Below are 20,882 nucleotides of genomic sequence, written 5' to 3' on the forward strand. Positions count from 1 at the left end.
ACTCAGGCATTTGAAGGTAGGAAAGTATTGAAAAGTATCTAATGATAGTTTAGGATACCTTATCATTGCAAAAGATAAGCCAAACAAACTTTAAGGTTTTTTATGTTCTTTTATTACCTTTCCAGTTTACAAATAAAAATAGTTTTGTAATAAAGCTTTCATCACATTGAAATAAAGGAAAACAAAGAGATGAAGTAATAAAGCATGTTGATTATAAACATATCAATTAATAGAAGATATAATTTTAGCAGAATAAGCAAATTAATACATAACTTCATATTTTTAACATCACTTTAATTAGACAAGTTATACATGAATACATTCTCATAGATAATTTAAAAACTACCAATAAAGATATTCCATACCTTTAACATTGTATTTAGAACACACATTTATACAAGATGTGCTGTCCAATATCCACTAGCTACATGTGGCTATTAATCACTTGAAACGTGGCTAATTTGAGATGCGTTGTAATTGTAAAATATAAACTGGATTATAAAGACTTCATATAAAAAATGTAAAAAATCTCAATTTTTATGTTGATTACATAGTGAAATAATATTTTCTATATACTGGATTAAATAATTAGTAAAATTTAATTTCACCTGTTTCCTTTTACTTTTTAAAATGTACTACTATAAAATTTAAAATTTTATATGTGGCTTATAATTGTGTCTTGCACTCTACTTCTTTTGGACAGCACTATGTACATGTACAGATATGTGTGCATATATACCGTATACACACACACATATATGCATTTATTTGTGGATATTTTAAAAGCATAAATAATAATAATATCTTTTCCTTAAACTTGCTTTTTTCACTTAACATATATCTTAAGAGATTTTTCCTTGTCAGTATATTTAGATTAACCCCATTCTTTTAAAATACTGCATAGTATTCCTTAGCAGGAAAATGTTCTGGTTTGTTTCAATTTTCTGCTATTAATAGAACATTCAAGTTGTTTTCACTTTTCTTTAGGAACATTGTTTCGGGGAATGTCCTTAAACGTGAGTCTGTATGCATATGGGAACTTTTCTCTAGAATAGATAACAAAGGGTCAGAGGATACGTGTATTTGAAGTTTTTATAAATCCTCCAGATTGTCCTGTTCAAAGACTGAACCACCACAAGAAATATGTTTTTCTTAGAGTTTCATCTTTTTTTAATCACATGCACTTTTACTTTTATTTTTATTGTGGCAAAATATATATAACATAAAAATTTTCATTTTAACTATTTTTTAAAGTGTACAGTTCAGCGGCATTAAGTACATTCACATTATTGTTAATCATTTCCAGAACCTTTTTCATTTTCCCAAACTCATACTCATTCAACGCTAACTCCCCATCTCTCTCCACAACCGCTGGCAACCACCATTCTACTTTCTGTCTCTATGAATTTGACTGCTTTGGGTACTTCATATAAGTATAAGTATGAAGTACCTGGAATCATATACTTGTCCTTTTGTGACTGGCTTATTTTACTTAGCATAATGTCTTCAAGGTTCATCCATGTTGTAGCATGTATCAGAATTTCCTTCCTTTTTGAGGCTAAATAATATTCCATTGTATGTATGAACTACATTTTGTTTACTCATTCATCCATCTGTGAACCTTTAGGTGGCTTCCACTTTTTGGCTATTGTGAATTATGTTGCTATTGAGTGTACAAATATCTGTTCAAGTTTATGCTTTCAGTCTTTTGGGTATATACTTAGAAGTGAAATTGTTGGATCATATGGTAGTTCTATTTTTAAATCTATGAGGAACTGCCATACTGTTTTCCACAGCAGCTGCACCATTTTACATTCTCACCAGCAATGCACAAGCGTTCCAATTTCTCTACATCATCCCCAGTACTTGTTAATTTTCTGAGTTTTTTGTTTGTTTGCTTTACCAATAATCATCCTAATGGATGGGAAGTGATATCCCACTGTGGTTTTGATTTGCATTTCTTTAATGATTGGTGATGTCAAGAATCTTCTCATTTGCTTATTGGCCACTTATATATCTTCTTTGGAGAAATGCCTATTCAAGTCTTTTGCCCAATTTTTAATCATATTGTTTGTTTTGTTGCTGTTGAATTGTACGAGCTCTTTATATATTCTGGATATCAATCTCATGTATTATTTGCAAATATTTTCTCTTATTCTATGGGTTGTCTGTCTCTTGGTAGTGTCCTTTGATGCACAGAAGTCTTTAATTTTGATGAAGTCCAATTTATTTATTTTTTCTTTTGTTGCCTGGTTTTGGTGTCATATCCATGATATTCTTGTCCAATCCAATGTCATGAGGCTCCCTTCTACATTTTCTTCTATGAGTTTTATAGTTTCTACTTCTTACATTTAGGTCTTTGATCTATGTTGAGTTAATTTTGTATGTGGTATGAGTCCAACTTCATTCTTTTGCACTATTTGTTGAAAAGACTTTCCTTTCCCCATAGAATGCTCTTGACATCCTTGTTGAAAATCATTTGACCATATAAGTGAGGGTTTATTTCTCGGCTGTCTATTCTGTTCCTTGGTATATATGTCTGGCTTTATGCCAGTATCATGTTTTGATTACTGTAGCTTTGTAATAAGTTTTGAATCAGAAAGTGTGAAGCCTCCAATTTTGTTCTTCTTTTTCAAGGTTGTTTTGGCAATTCAGGGTCTCTTGAGATTTCATATGAATTTTAGAATGATTTTTTCTATTTCTGAAAATAGAAATTCCTATTTCTCAAAAAAAATGTCATTGGGGTTTTGACAGGGATTGTATTGAATCTGTAGATTGCTTTGGGTAGTAATGACATCTTAACAATATTGTCTTCCAATTTAGGAACATGAGATGTCTTTCCACAGTTTTATCATTTTATATTTTGCTGAGGAAGGTCTTTGGAATGCTAAAGTTATAAACAAAATTTTCCATGTTTTTTTCTAACAAGTTTTTCTATATCTTTTTCTAATAAAGTAGATTTGCTTTTTTACTTTTGGCTCCCTAAAGTAGCTGGGATTTTTTTCCCCCTCATGTGAGAAAGTTTTTCCATTGTGTTCGTACCACTTGAACTGTCTGCCCTTTTGCTGCTAATTTGAATGCCACTTTCATCATAAATTAAAAACCCACAGATAGATAGGTTTGTTTTAGACTTGCTGTTGCATTTTATTGTATTGCTCCATATGTCTCCTCCTATATTACTACTATTGCATTTTAATTACTCTATGTTTATGTTTTGCTACCTGGAAGGGCCACTCTTTTCCCCTCATAGTTCTTCTTTTCCAAAGTATTTTAAAGATTTTCCTGTACATCTTTGCTTCTAGATGACTATTAGAATCACCTTAATAATTTATACAGTGTCTTTCACACAGTAGGTATCAAAAACCATTTTATTCCAAAAAACATATGATTGGGATATTGATTGGGATTGCATTGATTTAATAAATCAGTCTTGGGAAAACTGTGACAGTTTTACAATAATGAGTCTTTGCATTTTGAGGAAAATGGATTTCTAACTTCTGTATTCCTATTATCACCACGGTCCCTAGGAAACTTGCTTGCTTGGATTACACCAAGATTGCTGTTGTAAAGCAGTTCTAACAGAACTTCTGTGATGATGAAAATGTTCTGTATCTGTGATGTCTGAAATTGGTTGTTCAACACGAATTAAACACTCACATGTGGCTATTGAACACTTGAAATATGACTAAAGCGACTGAGGAACTGAATTCTAAATTTTATTTAATTTTGGTTAATTTAAACTTAAATGGTCATGTGTGACTAATGGCTACGATACCAGTGCAGCTTTAGGATGTGTGACTCACTGTGTGAATGAATACTTTCGTAGGTAGTAGAAGGAATTATTGATACCTACTGTGTGAAAGACACTGTGTAAAGCATTGCAGAGAGTCTAAAGATCATAATATCAATACAAATGAATTCCTAAAGCACTAAAAACCCTGTCCCAGGTAAAGAGCAAGTTGTTTACAAATATTAATGCTGCCAGGAAAACACAATGACAAAACGTGCTGTGTGTATTTGCTCAGGAAAGAATGCTCATACCAGATTAAAGGAGTAGGAAAGGCTCTGTGGATGAAATAGTTTTAGAGAATGACATTGAAGGACTTATTCAAAATTCAAGAGAGTAAGTTAGAGAAGATTTCTGTATTCTGAAGTGTGGAGGAAATAGAGAAGTGGGAAAAGAATGGGGTGTGTTTGGGGAGTAACTGTTTTCGTTTCCTAGGGCTGCTGTAACAAAGCACCACAAATTCAGTAGCTTAGAATGTCAGGAACGTATTCTCTCCTTGGAGGCCAGAAGGCCACAGTCAGTGTCATTGGGCTGAAATCAAGCCACGCTCCCTTGGAAGCTCTGCGGGAGAGTCTGTTCTTTGCTTCTTCCGGCTTCTATGGCTGCTGGCATTCCTTGGCCTGTGGCCACATCACTCCAGTCTCTGCCTCGGTGGTCACACTGTCTTCTCCTCATCTGTCAGTATTCAAATTTCCCTCTGCTTCCCTCTTAGAAGGATATATGTGCTTATATGTAGGGTCCACCTGGAAAATCCAGGATCATCTCTCCATCCCAAGATCCTTAATCACATTTGCAAAGACTGCCCCCCCACCCCATTTTTTGCCATATAAGGTAACTTTCACAGGTTCCAGGGACTAGGATGTGGACATATTTTGGTGGCCCACTCCTCATCCCACCACAAGGACCCAGTTTGGCTGGCGAAGGGATACCTGTGGCAGTAGGAATGGTAACAGCCCTCAGTCACTGAATGACTTGCATGTGTGAGATGTACCAGGCACTCTCTCTGTGCTATTTTCATTTACTCATTACAAGAACTCTGTGTAGGCATTAGGAGATGAGAGAGGAATCTAGGGTGACTATGTTTTCTACCTTTGATGACTGGGAAATAGTGATTAACAGAAATTGAAAAGTCATGAGGAAAAATTGGTTACAAAGGAAAATCAATGAACTCAGCTTTGGCTTAGTTTGAGGTCCCAGGAGGCTATGCCCTAAAATGGTCAACCCCAGACAGAAGCCTAAGAACCCTGCACAGAGCCCTGATGGCCTCTCCTACACTTTCCTCCCTGTGTTTTCCCTTTTGGGTTGAAGAAGATAATTATAAGGAGCACTAAATTTGAAATCAGGAGACCTGTGTTCAAGACTTCCACTTACTGAGTGTGTGAACTAGACATTTCACTTCTCTGAGCTTCAGTTTCTACACCTGTAAGAGAGGAATAAAAGCCTCCCTGTCCTCACACAGTTATTGCAAAGAATAAATGAGATAACATTTGTTATATTCTTAGAATAATCTGTTGTAAACATTCAAATGTTTGTAAAAATAAGAGAAATTTTTAAATATGTCAAACTTAAATATTTTAATTTGAAGGTAATATATCTCAAAGTTATCTGGATCCTAAGCAATAGATAATAGTTTTAGAAGTCTGTTATTGGCTCCTTCCCCATTGTCCATACTTTCACCACGTAAGTGTCTTAGGTGCCACCCAAGACCAATCCCCTACCTTTAAGTAGATGACATAAACTCTACTTTGTAAGAAATGATTAAGTCCACCAAGTGTGAATCATTCACTTTCCTGCCCCCATATTTAAAGATGTACCTATCTCTGTATCCACTTTTATCTCCTTCTTTCCAGACCTCAGGTAATATCCCATCTTTTGTCCAGAGTGAATACACTTTCTATATGTGCACTTGATGCAGTTTCCTCCACCGCTGAGCTCCTGGTCACAGTCAGTGTCTTCAGTTGGACATCTCACCTCCAATTCAGAATCATGAAAACAGAGTCAGTTATTTCTCCATCCATCCTTCCCACCATGTTTGTACCACCCACCCTCTTTATGTCCCATCTTAGTCAATGACATTACCAGAAGCCTGGGTAACTTTTGTCATTCTCTACTCCTTTCTTTCCTTTGCCATCACTGTGCACATTACAATTAATGACAGAGACACGTCAGGGCTCAGGTTCAGGCGTTTGTTCTCTCTCCTCAGCCGTCTGCCCATGAGTCCTCTCCTGTCTGACTTCACTGATGCTTCTGTTCCTGCTTGGATCAGTTCTCTTCTGAAGTAGCCTCACTGCTTCTTGTGTCACTCTGCCCCAGTTCACCCTTCACTCTGCTGCCTTAAGGACCTTTCTAAAACAAATCTGCTCTTAGAACCCTTGGGTGGCATTCCATTACAGTACAAAGTCCCAACTTCAGAGAATGACACTGTCTGACCCAGCCCACCACCCTAGCTACACCCTGCCTGTTAGTCCCACTGAAAGATTCCCAGTTCTCCAGAGTATTCTGCTTCATGTCCCTGTCCCTGCGTTTCTTTTGTGCAGGATGTTTGCTCTGCAACATCAGTCCTCAGTGCAATTTGCCTGGTGGACATCTGCTCATCTTGTGCTACTTAGTTCAAGTTTCACATCCCCTTTGAACCCTTGCCAGGCCTCCCCAGGAACAGCACCGTACACGTGAATCTATCATTTCATCTGTAACCAGTTTGTTTTCCCCTATCATGGTCTCTTTGAGGACGTGGAGTGTGTCTTGATCAGCTTTGTATCTTTAGTGCTTAGCCCAATGTCTGACGCAGAGAAGATGCTCAGAAACATTTGTTAAATAAATTACAGAATTGTAAAGTCATATGATGCCTTAGAAGATGTAGAGGAAGGGAGAATTGATATAATAACTTTTAGAGATTAATGGAAATACGTGGTTATGACTCTAAGGAGAATACCTATTTACCTCCTAAATGGGGATAACCATGTCCAGAACCCTGGGCATAAACTATAGAAAATCAAGAAAGTAAATTAATGGGCAAACTCCTCACAAATCTCAGTAAGACATGAGATACTTCCCAGCATGTCAGAGAGCTCACCGCTCTGCTAGAGTTGGAGGTAAGTGGTCTCTTTAAGCATTTGGTTTCTTATTGCTCGTTCATCACAGCGTTAACAGGAGCTACATTTATACTAACAGCATTTATTTTATAATTGCCGCTAATCTACCTTTCACGTGCAAAAAGAATAAATGATAAGAGAGAGGACTCAAAACTATCATCTCTGCTCTAACTTACTTATAGGGGCACAGACCCTCTCTGAACCATGAAATTCCTTGATCTGGGAACTTCCAAGTCCAAAGATTCCATATGTAACACTTAATTGTAAATATATGCTGGCAGTGACTGGTTTTCTAAAGAGAAAATGTTTTGCCAGATCTGACCTGGCAAATCATTTTGAAGCAAGCAAAATTCACTGCACTTTCACCCCAGGCACAAAAAAGTGCTCACAATACTTCCTTGTTGTCTGGGGCTGCCCACCCTGTGGCTCGCCAAGTGGATCTACCTCCTAATGCAAAGTACTGCGCCCTGAACTGCTATTTCTACACTGATACTTATCTGTCTTCTTTCCAAAACCTGTGAGGCCCTGCTTTCAGCAGGCTACCACTTGGAGACCATTTGATAAGTTAATTTACACATTATATTCAGTAATAATTCCAGAGGAATTTACATTTTCAACAGGAGTATTTCGGATATCTAACACCTAACCCTAAAAGCCAATCTAATGAAGGGACATTTCTCACTGTCCCATATACCTTCCATGTTTTTCCATAACTTAGTGTCTTTAAATATGCTTAATGAACCTTCCATCTAGAATGACCTCTCCTACTCACTCCTCCATGATCTCCAGACTGGTGAACTACTCATTCTTCAAGACCCAACTCAATGTCCCTCTTTTGCTAAGAAGCCTTCTCTAAATTCCCCAGGCTGAGTTGGTCACTCCCTCTTGACTTTTATAAAACTCTGTATACTTGCCGTCTCAATTTCTTTTATTTTTTATGCATTCTTCAACTGACTTCAAGGTGACTTCTGCCCCAACTAATCCAATGTACCTAGTAACCTTCATGTGGCTAAATCAAGTAGACATAGTTCAGTCTTTATCTTCTTTGAGCTCTCAGCAACACCTGACATTACTGACCACCACCATCACCTCTTGTATCTTCTCTACTCCTGCTTCTTTAAACTCTCTTCCCTTGGTTTTCTTTAGAGGACAATATACTAGACTTCTTTTATCTCTCTTTCTCAATCTTCTTTGTTGGCTCATCTTCTAACTAATCTCTAAATGCTGGAGTCCCTTAAGGCTATGTCCTGGCCCCTTTTCCTTCTCATGCTCCGATCTCAGCAAGCAAACTCTTCCACACCCATGGCATTAATTAGCCTCCATATACTGATGACTCTCGAATTTACATCTCCAACCCAGACTTCCATCCTGAGCCCCAGACATCCAGATATAGCTGCTTATTCAATATGCCTACTGGGGGTTTCTCAGGTGCTCCAAACACTGCAGGTTCGAAACTCTTGTTCTCTACCTGAGAACAGCACCTCCATTCATGAAGTTAGCTAAACCAGAAACTGGGAGTCGTTATTTGACCTACTGCCTCTCCTTTACCACTGTATCTGACTGATCATCCTTCTGATCTACCTTCTAAATATTTCTCTCACTGCCGACTTCTCTCCATCTGCACTGGTACCCAAGTTATCACCTGATGACTATAATACCATGACTTTTCATCCTGCATCCACTTGATGCCTCCAGTACCTTTCTACACAACTGGCAGAGTGCTCTTTGAAGATTCATTCATTGAAAAAAAAATTTATTAAACTACTATGTGCAAGTTGTGATGAGAGGCATGCCCTTGATCTGGAACTCTACTGAGAGCATATGATTGGGGTACCCAACTTAATCAGAATAGGTTTTGGGAATATTTCTTTGAGGAAATAATTTTTCATCTGAGATGTGAAGCATGAGTAGGGATTTACTAGGCAGAAAGAGGGCTGCTGGATAGGAAAGAACTTTTTCAGCAGAAGGAATATCATGTGCAAACATCCAGAATCAAGAAGAAGCAAAGTATGAGAAACCTGAGAGGGCAGGGAGTGAGAGGCAGTATCTGGGGATGAGGCCAGTGCTGCTGGACCCAGCCAGGCCCTGGGGGGCAGCGACTTTAACTGGGAGAGATTCACAGGGTAGGAGCCCCTCACTGGCTTGCTGCAGCGGATGGGTGTGTGAGTGGGGATGGGAGCATGTTTCTAAGGAATGAGTGCAGAGCTTTCATCAGGATCTTACAGCAAATCTGTGGCCCCTCTTCTTCCCTAGAAGGTAAAGAACCACTGATGGTATATGAAAAGCCAAGGTAGGAACTTTGGACTTTGTCCTAAAAGTAGTGAGATGCCACTGGAAATTATTAAGCCAAAAAGCAACACAGCCAGATTGTAAAATCTACAGGGCAGGGATTTTTATCTTGTTTGTTCACTAATGTGTCCCTGGAACAATACCAGGCACAGAGCTGGCACTCAGTAAATACTGCTGAACGAATGTGCATTGCGGCTGAATTGAATAAATGTCTATTACACTGTATTGCATTATATTGCAATCATGTGCTTAATGTCTCTCCCTCATAAGACTCAATCCTTGAAAACAATTGTCTTATTCATTTTTATATTACTAGAGACGTGGTCTTAGTGCCCAGCACAGTGTCTGGCTTACAAATCAATTTTAAAACGTATTCATTGATTCAGCCAATAATTTTAGAGCACTTACCAGATGCCAGGAAGTGGGAATACAAAAATGACCAAGATATTGTCCCTAACCTCAAGGAGTGTACACTCTGGATGAGAAGACTGCTAAGTAGACCTGACGGTACTAATGTAGTAAATGCTACAAAGGGGTAAGAACAGAGCATAGCCAGGTGTCAGGGAGGCCAGCAGGCAGAAGAAACTCCAGGGCTGACCCTGGGCTTGCAGTGAAGGGAGCAGAGCAGGGGAGGGGGCACTAAAGGCAAAGTCCAGAGGCGAGCAAGCAGGGCCCATCTGAGAACTGCAAGTGCTGAGTGGGTCTGGTGCAAGATGAAGCTGCAGAGATGGGCCGGGCAGTAGAGATTCTGGACTCTATCCCGAGGACAATGGGAAAGTCATCAGTGGATAGATGGCGAATCAGTAGAGCAATGTGGTCAGATTTAATAAGAGGCTACATGGGCTCCAGAGTGGAGAATGGATCAGAGAGGCAGTGATAGCGGGAGTCTGAGGCCCAGCAGTTGGGAGAGATGTTGTTGACCTGGGCTAAGCCAAAGGCAGTGGCAAAAGAGAACAATGGATGGATCTGAAAGATATTAAGGAGGTATGATCAACAGGAATTCATGATTAGTTAGAAGTTAGGGTGACGATGATGGAGGAGCCATGGATTTGAACTTGGACATCTCCGAGGGATGCTTCCCTGACTCACTTTGGCATCCAAGTTGCAAATTCAGCCAGTTGGAATACACCTGAAAAATGTTTCTCAAATGTTGTCTTGTATGGACAAATTTGTTGGCTTATGTAGTTGACATGGATTATTTATCTATGTTAGGAAGTATTCCCTCACTGATCACATACTTGCTTTTAAATCCACTAGTTTTCTATAAACCATTGAGACTTCCCAGGGACCTCACTGGTAGCCTTGAGATTGTATACATTATTAAAGACGTTTTGATTAACTCACTGCAATAAAATTGCAGCTCTGAAACTTGTAATAAAATTCTGGTTTACTTTTGAGCAAAGAAGAAAAAGAGAACAAAACTATTAAACCATCAGGCCAACTTATACATCCATCTTCTTTCCTTCCCAGGTACCCAGACTTGATAGGTGTGAAGATAATCTCATTTGAATGGAAAGCATGTCCAAGCAACATTTTTAGAAAAGCTGAATTTTACCAAGTATTTTTCCTTACAGCCACAGTGTAACAAATTCATCTTCTAGATAAAGAAGTTGGATTTTGTGCTTTGGGTTTTTATGCTGCTGTTTCTTTTCCTTTAGAGCAGACCATTTCAAACTTTTGCATATCTAAGCAAACCAGTTATTTGATGAACAGCTCTACTTTTTTCTCAGTTTTACTGTTCTATGAAGTCAATGTCTTGTTTAAGTCAAAGGGAATTTGTGGTTTCTGAGATCAAGCTGATGATCTGAGATCAATCAATTGATCTGAGATTCAACTGCTCTCTAAAATGAAAATTTAGTGATTAAATTAGCCATTTGTAGACCCAATCTTTGGTTCTAAATGGTACTTAAATGCTTTATTGACATTTCCACTATTTTGTCGTTAAGACATATCAGTAATTAACAACCTGTATCTATAACAAAAGAAGATATTCTGACAAGTTTTGCTTGAAAATATGTATCTTATTCCATTTTCCTACCAAAGAAAGAACAGAGAACATGGAAATACCTTTCCTCCCATCTAGTGGCTGGAATATATAAAAATGTCTTCTGTGTGTTTCTTGGAATTCAGGCATTAGGGATTGTCTGACATCCAGTTGTTCACTCAGTTAAGCAAAAATAAATTCTAAAATCTTTACCAAAGCTGAGCTGGTAAGTATATATTATGGGAAATGGATATATATCTATCCATTGGAGAAATATCTATCCAGTGGAGAAATACATATCTATGATGATTCACTAATCAATTTCTCTTTAATCAATAACATAATTCTCTTCAAGCAGAAAGAAAGGTCATGGTCCTTCCTAATTGATTAATCTGAACCTATGACTAAAAAGATAAAGCTGTATGTTTCTGCTAACTGAAATTGGGACTTCAGTCAGTGCCCTATATCTCTCCTGACCCTTCATTGCTCCTTGTTGGCCCTACACCTTGACAACTCTTCCCTCAAGAGTTAGATGTGCTGAATCCACGGAAGAGAGCCAAGAAACTGTCCCTGAAACTGGCTGCTTCCATGGGCCCTGAGCTCCTGAAACTTGGAATGCCAGACTCTGATACTGGCAGCAGGGCCTCTGTGCAGGGCCAAACCAGCCCACAGGAGAGCAGGTTGGGATCCGTTATGTGCTGGAGGGATTAACGCTTGGTCTACCTGTCTTGTATATGCCTCATGCAGACATCAAAAATCTCTGCTGAATTGTGCCTCTCTTTGGTGATTCTCACAGATGCAAAGAATGAATTTTATGCACAGTCAGCAAAGTCCTGAGAGCTCCAGGAAGAAGAGGAAGGTCAGCGAACCAGTGAAAGTCTTCATCCCTAACAGAAAATGAAAGTTAGGTGCCTTCGCTACTTTTATTCTAAAATAATTTTACTTTACAACACATATGCATGAAATGTCTTAGCAGGAAAGTAAGTTCCTATTAGCAAAACCTTTTACTAAATTTGTTGCTCACCTTTTTCAATTTACTAAGTGCTAAATTACTGGGTGAACATGGGTTCACTTTGCCACAAGGAAACAAGGTCACCAGGGCTGCTTTGGGACAGAATTACCTCAAGGCTGAGTTAGAAATGAGACACTCTTTATATCTGTAAAAGAACCACAGCAGCTGTTTTGAAAAGAAATAAGCTGTTGTTCTCAGAGGAAAGAGGGTTTTCTTTGCATAGTTAAACTCCTCAGGTATTTAGACTACTGTGAAATGTTTTAACTTGTTGTAACCTGTGTACTGGAATCCCTCTGTGGCTTTGTTAGAATTCCCACAGAATTGCACAGAACGTATGTGGTGGTGCTTATCCAGCTGTGATTTTTGTGTTAACTTCAATCACAAGGTTGATCAGCTAAGTGTTGGACCAGAATGTACTCTCTCTGTAGAGTTCCTCAAATCTGGCCCTATGCCCTATTCTGGTAGTCGGCCTGAGACGTGGACAGGCTTCAAGGCAGGAGCCAGGCTCCTTTCTTAAGGCCCATGTTGAATGCTTCCCACCAAAACTTCAGCTATCAGTCTGTGACCTGCAGGTGATGCCACCAGTCCCCCCTTATTCTGGGAGAATTTTGATAGGCTTTATGATTAGTGTCAGATGAATAATAAATGACTTATAGCATTATTTGTATTATTTATATAACATGAAATTTAATAATTTAATTTAAATGGATAGGACCAATAAGTTAACTGTTATAAGTGTGTGTGCTTTCTGGTTTAATAAAACCAAGACACGGTTTCCTTTGGTCGCCTTTTTGTCTTCATTTAGCTCAGTGTAGTATAGACATCAGTACACGGAGTACTTGTTAAAATACAGATTACTGGGCCTACCTCATTTCTACTAATCAAAATCTCAGGGGTGGGCGCTGGGGAAAACTCCCCGGGTTCAAATACACACAAATATAGATTGGGAGCTAAATTCTGCTAATGGCTGCTTCCATGGGCCCTGAGCTCCTGAAACTTGGAATGCCAGGACCCAGGACCTGTGATCCAGACTAAGAGGAGACTCTCTGGGGCCAGACATGCACTTTAGGCAGCAGGAAACTGTGGGTTATCTTACCAGACTTAAAGCTGAGGGATCCCACCCATGCAGCACCACCCTTTGCCAGATGCTCATCCATTTCTGATCGCCCACAGGCAGCCTCCAATTGGGCACCAGGCACCAGAGCCTGCCAGGGAGGAGCATTTTCCCTTCTCCCAGCAGGTTGAGCACTCACATAAGCTTACTCTGCCACTAAAAGGAGAAGGAGGGGAGAGATACTGGGTTTACTACATCCTCGATACAACTGTAGTCTGAGTCACTACAATTCTTTTAAAAGAATCGTATAAAGAGATTAGCTGTCTAGTAGAGGAATTAGGTTTACTTTGTGTCTCTCCAGAGCGCAGGTCTAAGACCAGACTGGTGAAAGCTGCAGGAGGTTATCTGGGCTCAGTAGAAAGAGGAACTTTCCAACTCTACAGGTTGCCAAAAAATTTGAAATGGCCTACCTTGTGTCAATTTTTTGACAACCCATGGAATTTTAAAGTTCCTCCTTATACTGAGCCCAGATAACGTCCTGCAGCTTCCACCAGTTTGGTGAAATGGCCTACTCTGTGAAGTAGTGAGCCTACCTCCCCACTAGGTGTTTGAGCACAAAGAAGCTTTACAAATACTCCAGGAGTCTTTGACTCTCAGGCACATTAGTTGTCAATCTGGATTTTGGAAAGAACCATTTGGTTTAAAAGAAGAATTTAGCTCCCAATCTATATTTATCATTTCATAAACTTAGCCTAGGGTGGCAGATCCTTTCAGTCAAAGTCTAGAATCTGAATCTGTCAAGAAAATTTTTATAGTGATTTTATTGTCTCTATTGACACTCCCCTCCTTCAGTGGAACAGTCCTTTATTGATGCCAGTAGGTGGAACGTGCATGTCTGATGCAGTGTGTGTGTGAGGCAGCAGAAAGAAGGTGCTGGGTCTGCGCCCTTGGCTGGACACAGAGAGGGAGATCTGTTATCAAGAGGGGCCAAGAACCATGAAGATGTGAACTAGCTGATTTCACACAGCAGAGCTCATGAATGCAACCAGCTATTAAGACTGGAGTGCGTTCAATTCTATTTACTGGATGATTTATTGGGAGGGGAAAAAAAAACACCTTTTCTCTAGTCTATTCATTTCTGTCCTTAACGACAATGGAATGAGTAAACACAAATTCGTCAAGGAGCTGGAACTTCTGTGAAAAGAATGAAAACTTAGCCATCGAGCTGGGGAGCCTAGGCTGAACCGCATCAGCCATGTCCCTCGGCCTGACGGTGCCTGGCTTATCAGTGTGCTTACGAAGATTAGATGCAGATAGCTTGGAAAGTGGGACGCCGTTAAATTAAAAGCCATGCAGGGGAAATCTGACTTTGGCTGGTTGAGGTTTTTCTGTCTATAGAAAATTGGTCTAGCTGGAAAGAGACAGGTTAGGCTTGTGACTGCCACCAGCCTTTGAAGCCAGGCACCAAAACCACACCCTCACTTCCCTTCTCGCAGGTCCCTCTGGTTTCTGGGCTCTTTCATTCTCCAGCACACCTCTACCAGGAAGAGACTGGAAACGTTCATCAGTGTCAAAGTTCCATTCACGCAAGTTCAAAGTTGTGTTTTTAAAATAACACTAGCCGTTAAGAGCCAGTTTTCAACGTGTCTTAAAATTAATGGTTTCAAAGCCAACAGTACTGGATCTTTAGAGATTTCCAGATTCTTATAGTAAAAATAATTCTCAGTTATAATTACCATCAGTCAGAAGGAAGACCCAGATGATAACATGAGACTTAACACACTGTGCTTGTCAGACTTAAGGCAAGGTCCTCCACACTGTGTGATTCTATACAAGCAAGGAAATACCTTTGTTTGTCCCAAGTGTATCCTCTTTGGAAATAACTCATTTATGTATTTTTTTAAAAAAGATAATATTTTATACTTGATCTTAGCCAAAAGGCTGAGAAGCAATAAAAAAAAAAGATAATATTTTAAATGTGACTGTGTGTTTGTATAATGAGGCCCTGACTGAGACTTGCTATGCAGTTTTCAGTTTCTATAGAGGATAAGATCACCATTGGGGGCCTTAGTTAACAGGCTCCTTGGTTCTGCAATGGTAAAGCCAAAATCCTATCCAGAAACAGAGAGACTTGAGGTGCTAATCTGCTCATACAACTTGCCTTTGGGTGACTACGTCTCTCCAAAGAGGGTTTCCCTTTGGGAGTGTCAAAGCTGTTGAGACTGACTCTTAAAGGTGGTGGGCTCACAAGCACTCCTGGCTGATTGGCTGGGAGGCGGTGGGTAAACCAGTCCCTGCAACCCGGCTGGAAGCTGCCCATGAGATCTGCTCAGTGGGGCACCCTGGGAGCAAGTCTTACTAAACAGTTTAGTCTGGTCTTTACTGTGCCGTGAGGTTCAGCAGTACAGGGGTGTCCCCGTGGTAGGCGTGGAGAAGCAGGCTGATGGAGAGAGTCAGAAGCATCTCAGGCAGGCTGGTGGGGCATGGAACATTCTGTAAAGATTCAAATACTTAAAGACAGAAATCTGGTATAAGAATGGGGGTAGTTGTTTGGGTATATCAGGACTCCTGAAGGCCAGAGAAGCCTGGAGCATCTGGATTTTATTTGGATAATTACTAATTGGCTCTAGGACAAGCCCGCGAAGTTTTCATCTTCCTTTTAGTAAGGTAGTTAAGAAAAAGCCTAGGCTGCTGGCTTCAAGACCTGACTGCTGTTTCCTAGACAAGTTCTTTCACCACTCTAGCCCTCCGATTACTCAATCCATAACATGTGGACAACAGTGGTACCCACCTCGTGACACAGTTGCAAGGGTTAAGTGGGGTGATTCAGGCAAACTGCCCAGCCTGCGTGATGTTGGTGCTCAACAGGAGTTCATCATTTTTGCTATTTTTAACCTATTTTTAACTCTTGGCACATCCCCTTCCTTAGTCTCAAGAGCTCAGCGTCGCTGTGCTGCTTTGCGCCGGCCCAGAGATCCTGCCTCAACACCCTCTCCAAGCCCAGGCTCGCACTTGAACCACGCGCCCAACTGCCTCTGTTCTCAGCACTCCTTTTCCAGAATCGAAACTTCCTTTCCCTCAAGACAGTTTGATGGAAGGGAAGCATCAGATTAAGCTTAATGTGCTGCCCTCCCACATTTGCATTTTAAAACAGAAGCTTGTTAAGAAGAAAAATGAAATCTCACGTAGGTAATGTGATATGAGAAGAGACTGAGTAAACAGGGAAGAGGAAAGTCTAAGGAGAACTTTGCAGCTGTCGTCAAATACATGTGTGGCTGTCAGGAAATGCAGGAACCACAGACACAATCTGTGTTGTTCCAAAGATGGAACACAGACCCACTAGGAAGAAGTTGCAGGGAGGCAGGTCTGGCCTCGAAATACTGAAGAATTTCTCCCCCTCGCTCCAGCAAAGTGCCTCGCACATGAACAGTAATCAGCATTTTCATGTTTTTGTTAACAATTAGAGCGACTGCTTCTGGCTGTAATGAGTTCCCCATCACTAGAGGTGTTCAAGACCAGTTGTCCAAGATGTTGCTCTTTGGATAAGAATCGAATCGAATGACTATTAAGGCCTCTTCTGGCTGTTAGATTCTAAGACACTTTTATTTAAAGTAGAATTCCAACAGAGAGATTTTGGAGCAAAAGAACGTTTTATAAATCCTTTCCCAAAAGGCAGTAGGGTGACATGGTTAAAGCTGAGGGTTCTGGAGTTAGATGTTGCCTGGTTTCAAACCCTGGCCACCCTACCGAGAGCTGTGTGACTCTGTACTTCAGTTTTCCCACCTGTAAAATGGGAGCCATAATACTGTCTTTCTCACTGACTTATTGTGAGAACTAAGTCAATTAATACAGGTAAAACACTTAGTAGGATGCCTGGCACCAAGAAAGTTACGGCTCAATATACGTTAGTGATGAGGTGTCACCTGGTACCCTTGCCACTGGACAGCCTTTTTACGTCTTTTCAGTATGTGGGAGGAGGTCCCTTGTACTATAATTGACACTAACCTTGGTTTTTCCTAAATCATATGCCAGCCTTGGCCTCTGTACTTAACCCAGTGCACTTTCTATCTCCTGTAAACAAGCTTTAAAGCTGAACCAGCAGACAGGGCCTGTGATGCACAGCTCACGAAGGACCACTGATGAAACGTAATCACGGCTGTGGACACCTGAACCCTGCTACATGCCTGGCAAGTGGTGGACGTCCAGTAAATATTTGTTGAATGAATAGATGAACTTGTCAGGGTGCTTGTTATTTCCTACGTTTTATTTACTTATTTTTGATTAAGTAGTTCATTCACATGATTTAAAATTCAAAAGGAACAAAAGGCTTTCCAGTGAAAAGCAGCCCCCCTACTCTGTCCCCAGTTCCCCACCCCTTCTCATGTATCTGTCCAGAGCTATTTCAGGCACAAATAAGTAAACACGCTAGCATATGCACTGTTTGTTTCTCTCCCTCCTTTTTAAACAACTGGCAACATACACTGTTCCAGGTATGTTTATGGATGTGGTCACGGAAGTGGGGGTGAGTGTGGGCACGCTAAGGAGCAATCAGAGAAGAAAGTTCAGACAGAAAGTCAACCAGGCGACTTCTGCATTAACCCAGATGTACAGTGATTAGGGCCTGGGCCAGCATATTAAAGGAGGTAATCAGGGAAAAAACTGTTTGACTAGGGTTTTTTTTTTTAAAGCTTACACCAGGGTAACTGCCACCACAATCAAGATAGAGAGCATTTCTGTCACCCCCAGAAGTTCTTTCATGTCCCTTTGTAACTGTGCCCCTCCCTGGACCCACACACCCACTCCTCTGCTTAGTCAGAGTTTTTCAGCTTCTGTTTCAGGCCTGCATGGTGTGGTGGGACCTCCACTCAGCAGAGCTAATCACAGTAAGTCAGCATCAGTGGCACTTGCTCTGGGCCAGGCGTTCTACTAAGCCCCGACCCATGCTCATTCATTTAATCCCCTCCACAACCAAGGGAGGCAGGTCCTGTGTTATCTTGATTTCAAATGAGACATCTAAGATTCAGAGAGGTGAAATGACTTGCCCAAGGTCACACAGCTAGTAAATAACAGAGCCAGAATTTTGAACTCAAAGTAATGTGAAAATAATCAAGAAAATATTCAAACTCCAACAGAAAGACTTCATTACTATTTAACAAGATCAAGGGAGGGGGGTGAAATTCTTCGTAGGTTAATATAGAATAGATTTGTCCAGCAGCATTCAAGTGTGCTTTAGATGGCTGGCGGCCTTTCTGCACAGACACTAGTCAGTCAGCAGGCAGAGTGTCACCCCTTGCCTTCAATGTGCACACCTGCCACGCTGCTTTCTTCTTAGAAATTACAACATTTAGAACTATCTCTCTATGTTAAAGAACTGGTGTGGTCAGGGTATTACTGAGAAGACAACTATCTCTGCCTATCTGTAAGTCAGAATATGCATGTCATTCTGAAACCACAAGGAATGTGGTTAAGTCCCCTGGTCACATCTCTCAACAAAGATTTATCTGTTTCACTGTTGCCTCCAAAGAGCTTTCCTCCCAGACTAAGATGTTAATTCACAGTGATGTCTACTAATGGGTCTTCCCTGAAGAGGAGCCTATTAAAGGAATTAATTACATTACAGGTTCAGAAACTTCCCAGTGTAATGAAATAGCTCCCCAGGTGGAATAGTATGAGAAAGAAACCACTGATCTAAATCCTGAGACAAGTTCCTATAAAGTGAGAGGCAAGTTTGCTTAGATGACTGTAGACCCTGGGAGAAACAGGACAGTGAAAATATTAATAATGAAATCAAGTTTTGCTCACTGATGGGGTTTATTAAATATGGCTCATATTTTCTCAACAGTTTCAAGTTCTTTATTACCACGTCTTATTTGAGACCTATGTTTGCCACTTATTATAATTGCCCATTAACTTTAAAATGCAATTTTAATGTGTTTTTTTTAATAAGAAAATAGTCTCTCCAGTCAACACAGAATAAAAGAAAATGGGCTTAGGGTGCGTTATGTGGCCTTCAAGTTCAAGAGGAGGCTGGGGAACTGCTTTGCTAGAAGTCCAGATAGGTTTCAGCCCAGTGTTGCTGAAAGCCTGGGGTGAGGACTAGATGACCTTCTGGTCTGTTACTCCTCTGTATGGCCCGTTTTCACACTGTTCAAATCTCCAGAAGTGGCAATAGCTGGAGAAAAAGATAAGAACAGAAGATTAACTATAGTGCTAGGATTGTGCTAGTTTCTGAAAAACCACCAATTTGTCGGGTTCTAGGTAGACTGAGAGTGGTGCAGGGTCGTACAATGTGGAAAATTTACTAGCAATTTGTCAGTCAAAGTCTGGATTTTAACCTTAATCTTGGTTCTCCCTCTATTCCTGGACAAGTCATTTATCTCCTCTCTTCTTCTGTTTCGTTAGCTGCAAAATGCAGTCAGTGACCCACCTAGGGTTTTCAACAACCAGGACATAGAAGCAATGAGCAGTGACAGTCCACTCCAGATCTGGCCTGGTGCCTGGAATCCCTCTGCCTGGGCTCTGGGGTGGTTTGGAGGAGGAAAGGAGAGCTCCCTTTTGGGGTGAGGGGCAACCCATTCATCACTGGTTCTAGAGAAAGCCTGATCCCCAGGAACCAGGAGAGACCACATGAGCCCTCTGTCCCCTCCTCCAGACACTGAGGTTATTGTTGAGCCAAAATGAGATTTATCCGAACCTAGGCTATGGCCAACTGTAACACGGGCTTCACTCAGAATGAACTCAGCCTTAAGGATGGAGCCTAGGGGAAAGATTTGATTATTATTATTATTATTAATGAAACTCATTTATGATTATAGTATACACAGAACAGTCATTTGTATGCTATAAGCTCTTTAAGAGATTATGGTGGTGACACCCTATGTAAAGTGACTCTGAAAAGTTGCCGAGGTTGCAAGATGATTAAACACCTTCACTGTCTTGCTATTGCTTGGATCTGAAGTGTTTCTTAGAATGGACAAGCTACATAAAATCTAACCTAGTTCTAGCTAACAGTCTAACAGTTCTGATGGAAACTGTTCAACCAATTCTGCAACCAAAAGACAAACAGCTTAAAACTGCCAGGTATCAGTATTATTGTAATATTCCTTTTATCAAAAACCTATAACTGAAATTTATAGGTAAGAATTTACAGTAAGTAGCAGGTACTTGGAAACTTGTCAGTTAAGGTTTCCCATTAGAGAAGAAATTCTGCTGTACGCTTTTTAACCCTCTAAAGTCAGAAAAAAAACTTTCACAATTAGTTTCTAAGGAAATTATATAAAGGTCATAATAACTAAGAGAAAAGCTTTAGATTGTCATTTCCAATAGGACATAACCTCCTAAAGGAACAACAAATGGGTTTTATTTCGGAGGGAGGGTGTACATAAATAGCAATCAAAATCTATATTCTCGATATATTTGTGAAGAAAATAGTCAGCTAACTCACTTTAGAGTGATTTCATTTCCTGCTGCTCCTCCAACATCCTCAAAATTGAGAATACAACAAATATTTGCATAGGTTTATTATTCACATTTAATCATGAATAATTCACTTTGTACAGACAGCTGGGTAAACAAGAGATCTGGAGTTTCCTTTTTCTAGAATATTTTCCCCTTGGCTGAAAGGAAGGAGCATTAGTGCGGTTTTATGTGATTTTCAGTGCCGT

The 20,882-nt window shown here is 40.2% G+C and overlaps 1 protein-coding gene across 1 annotated transcript in view; it reads left to right on the forward strand.

Moving 5' to 3' along the window:
• Positions 1-13,090, forward strand: part of HORMAD2 (HORMA domain containing 2) — a 49,719-nt gene extending 36,629 nt beyond the window's left edge. Inside the window, exon 10 of the mRNA XM_010951314.2 lies at positions 11,949-13,090. Coding sequence (XP_010949616.1) covers positions 11,949-12,053 — 105 coding nt within the window. The 3' untranslated portion in view covers positions 12,054-13,090. The remainder of the gene's footprint in view (positions 1-11,948) is intronic.
• Positions 13,091-20,882: the final 7,792 nt, after the last annotated feature.

This window comes from Camelus bactrianus, chromosome 32 (assembly GCF_048773025.1).
Source record: "Camelus bactrianus isolate YW-2024 breed Bactrian camel chromosome 32, ASM4877302v1, whole genome shotgun sequence".
NCBI lineage: Eukaryota > Metazoa > Chordata > Mammalia > Artiodactyla > Camelidae > Camelus > Camelus bactrianus.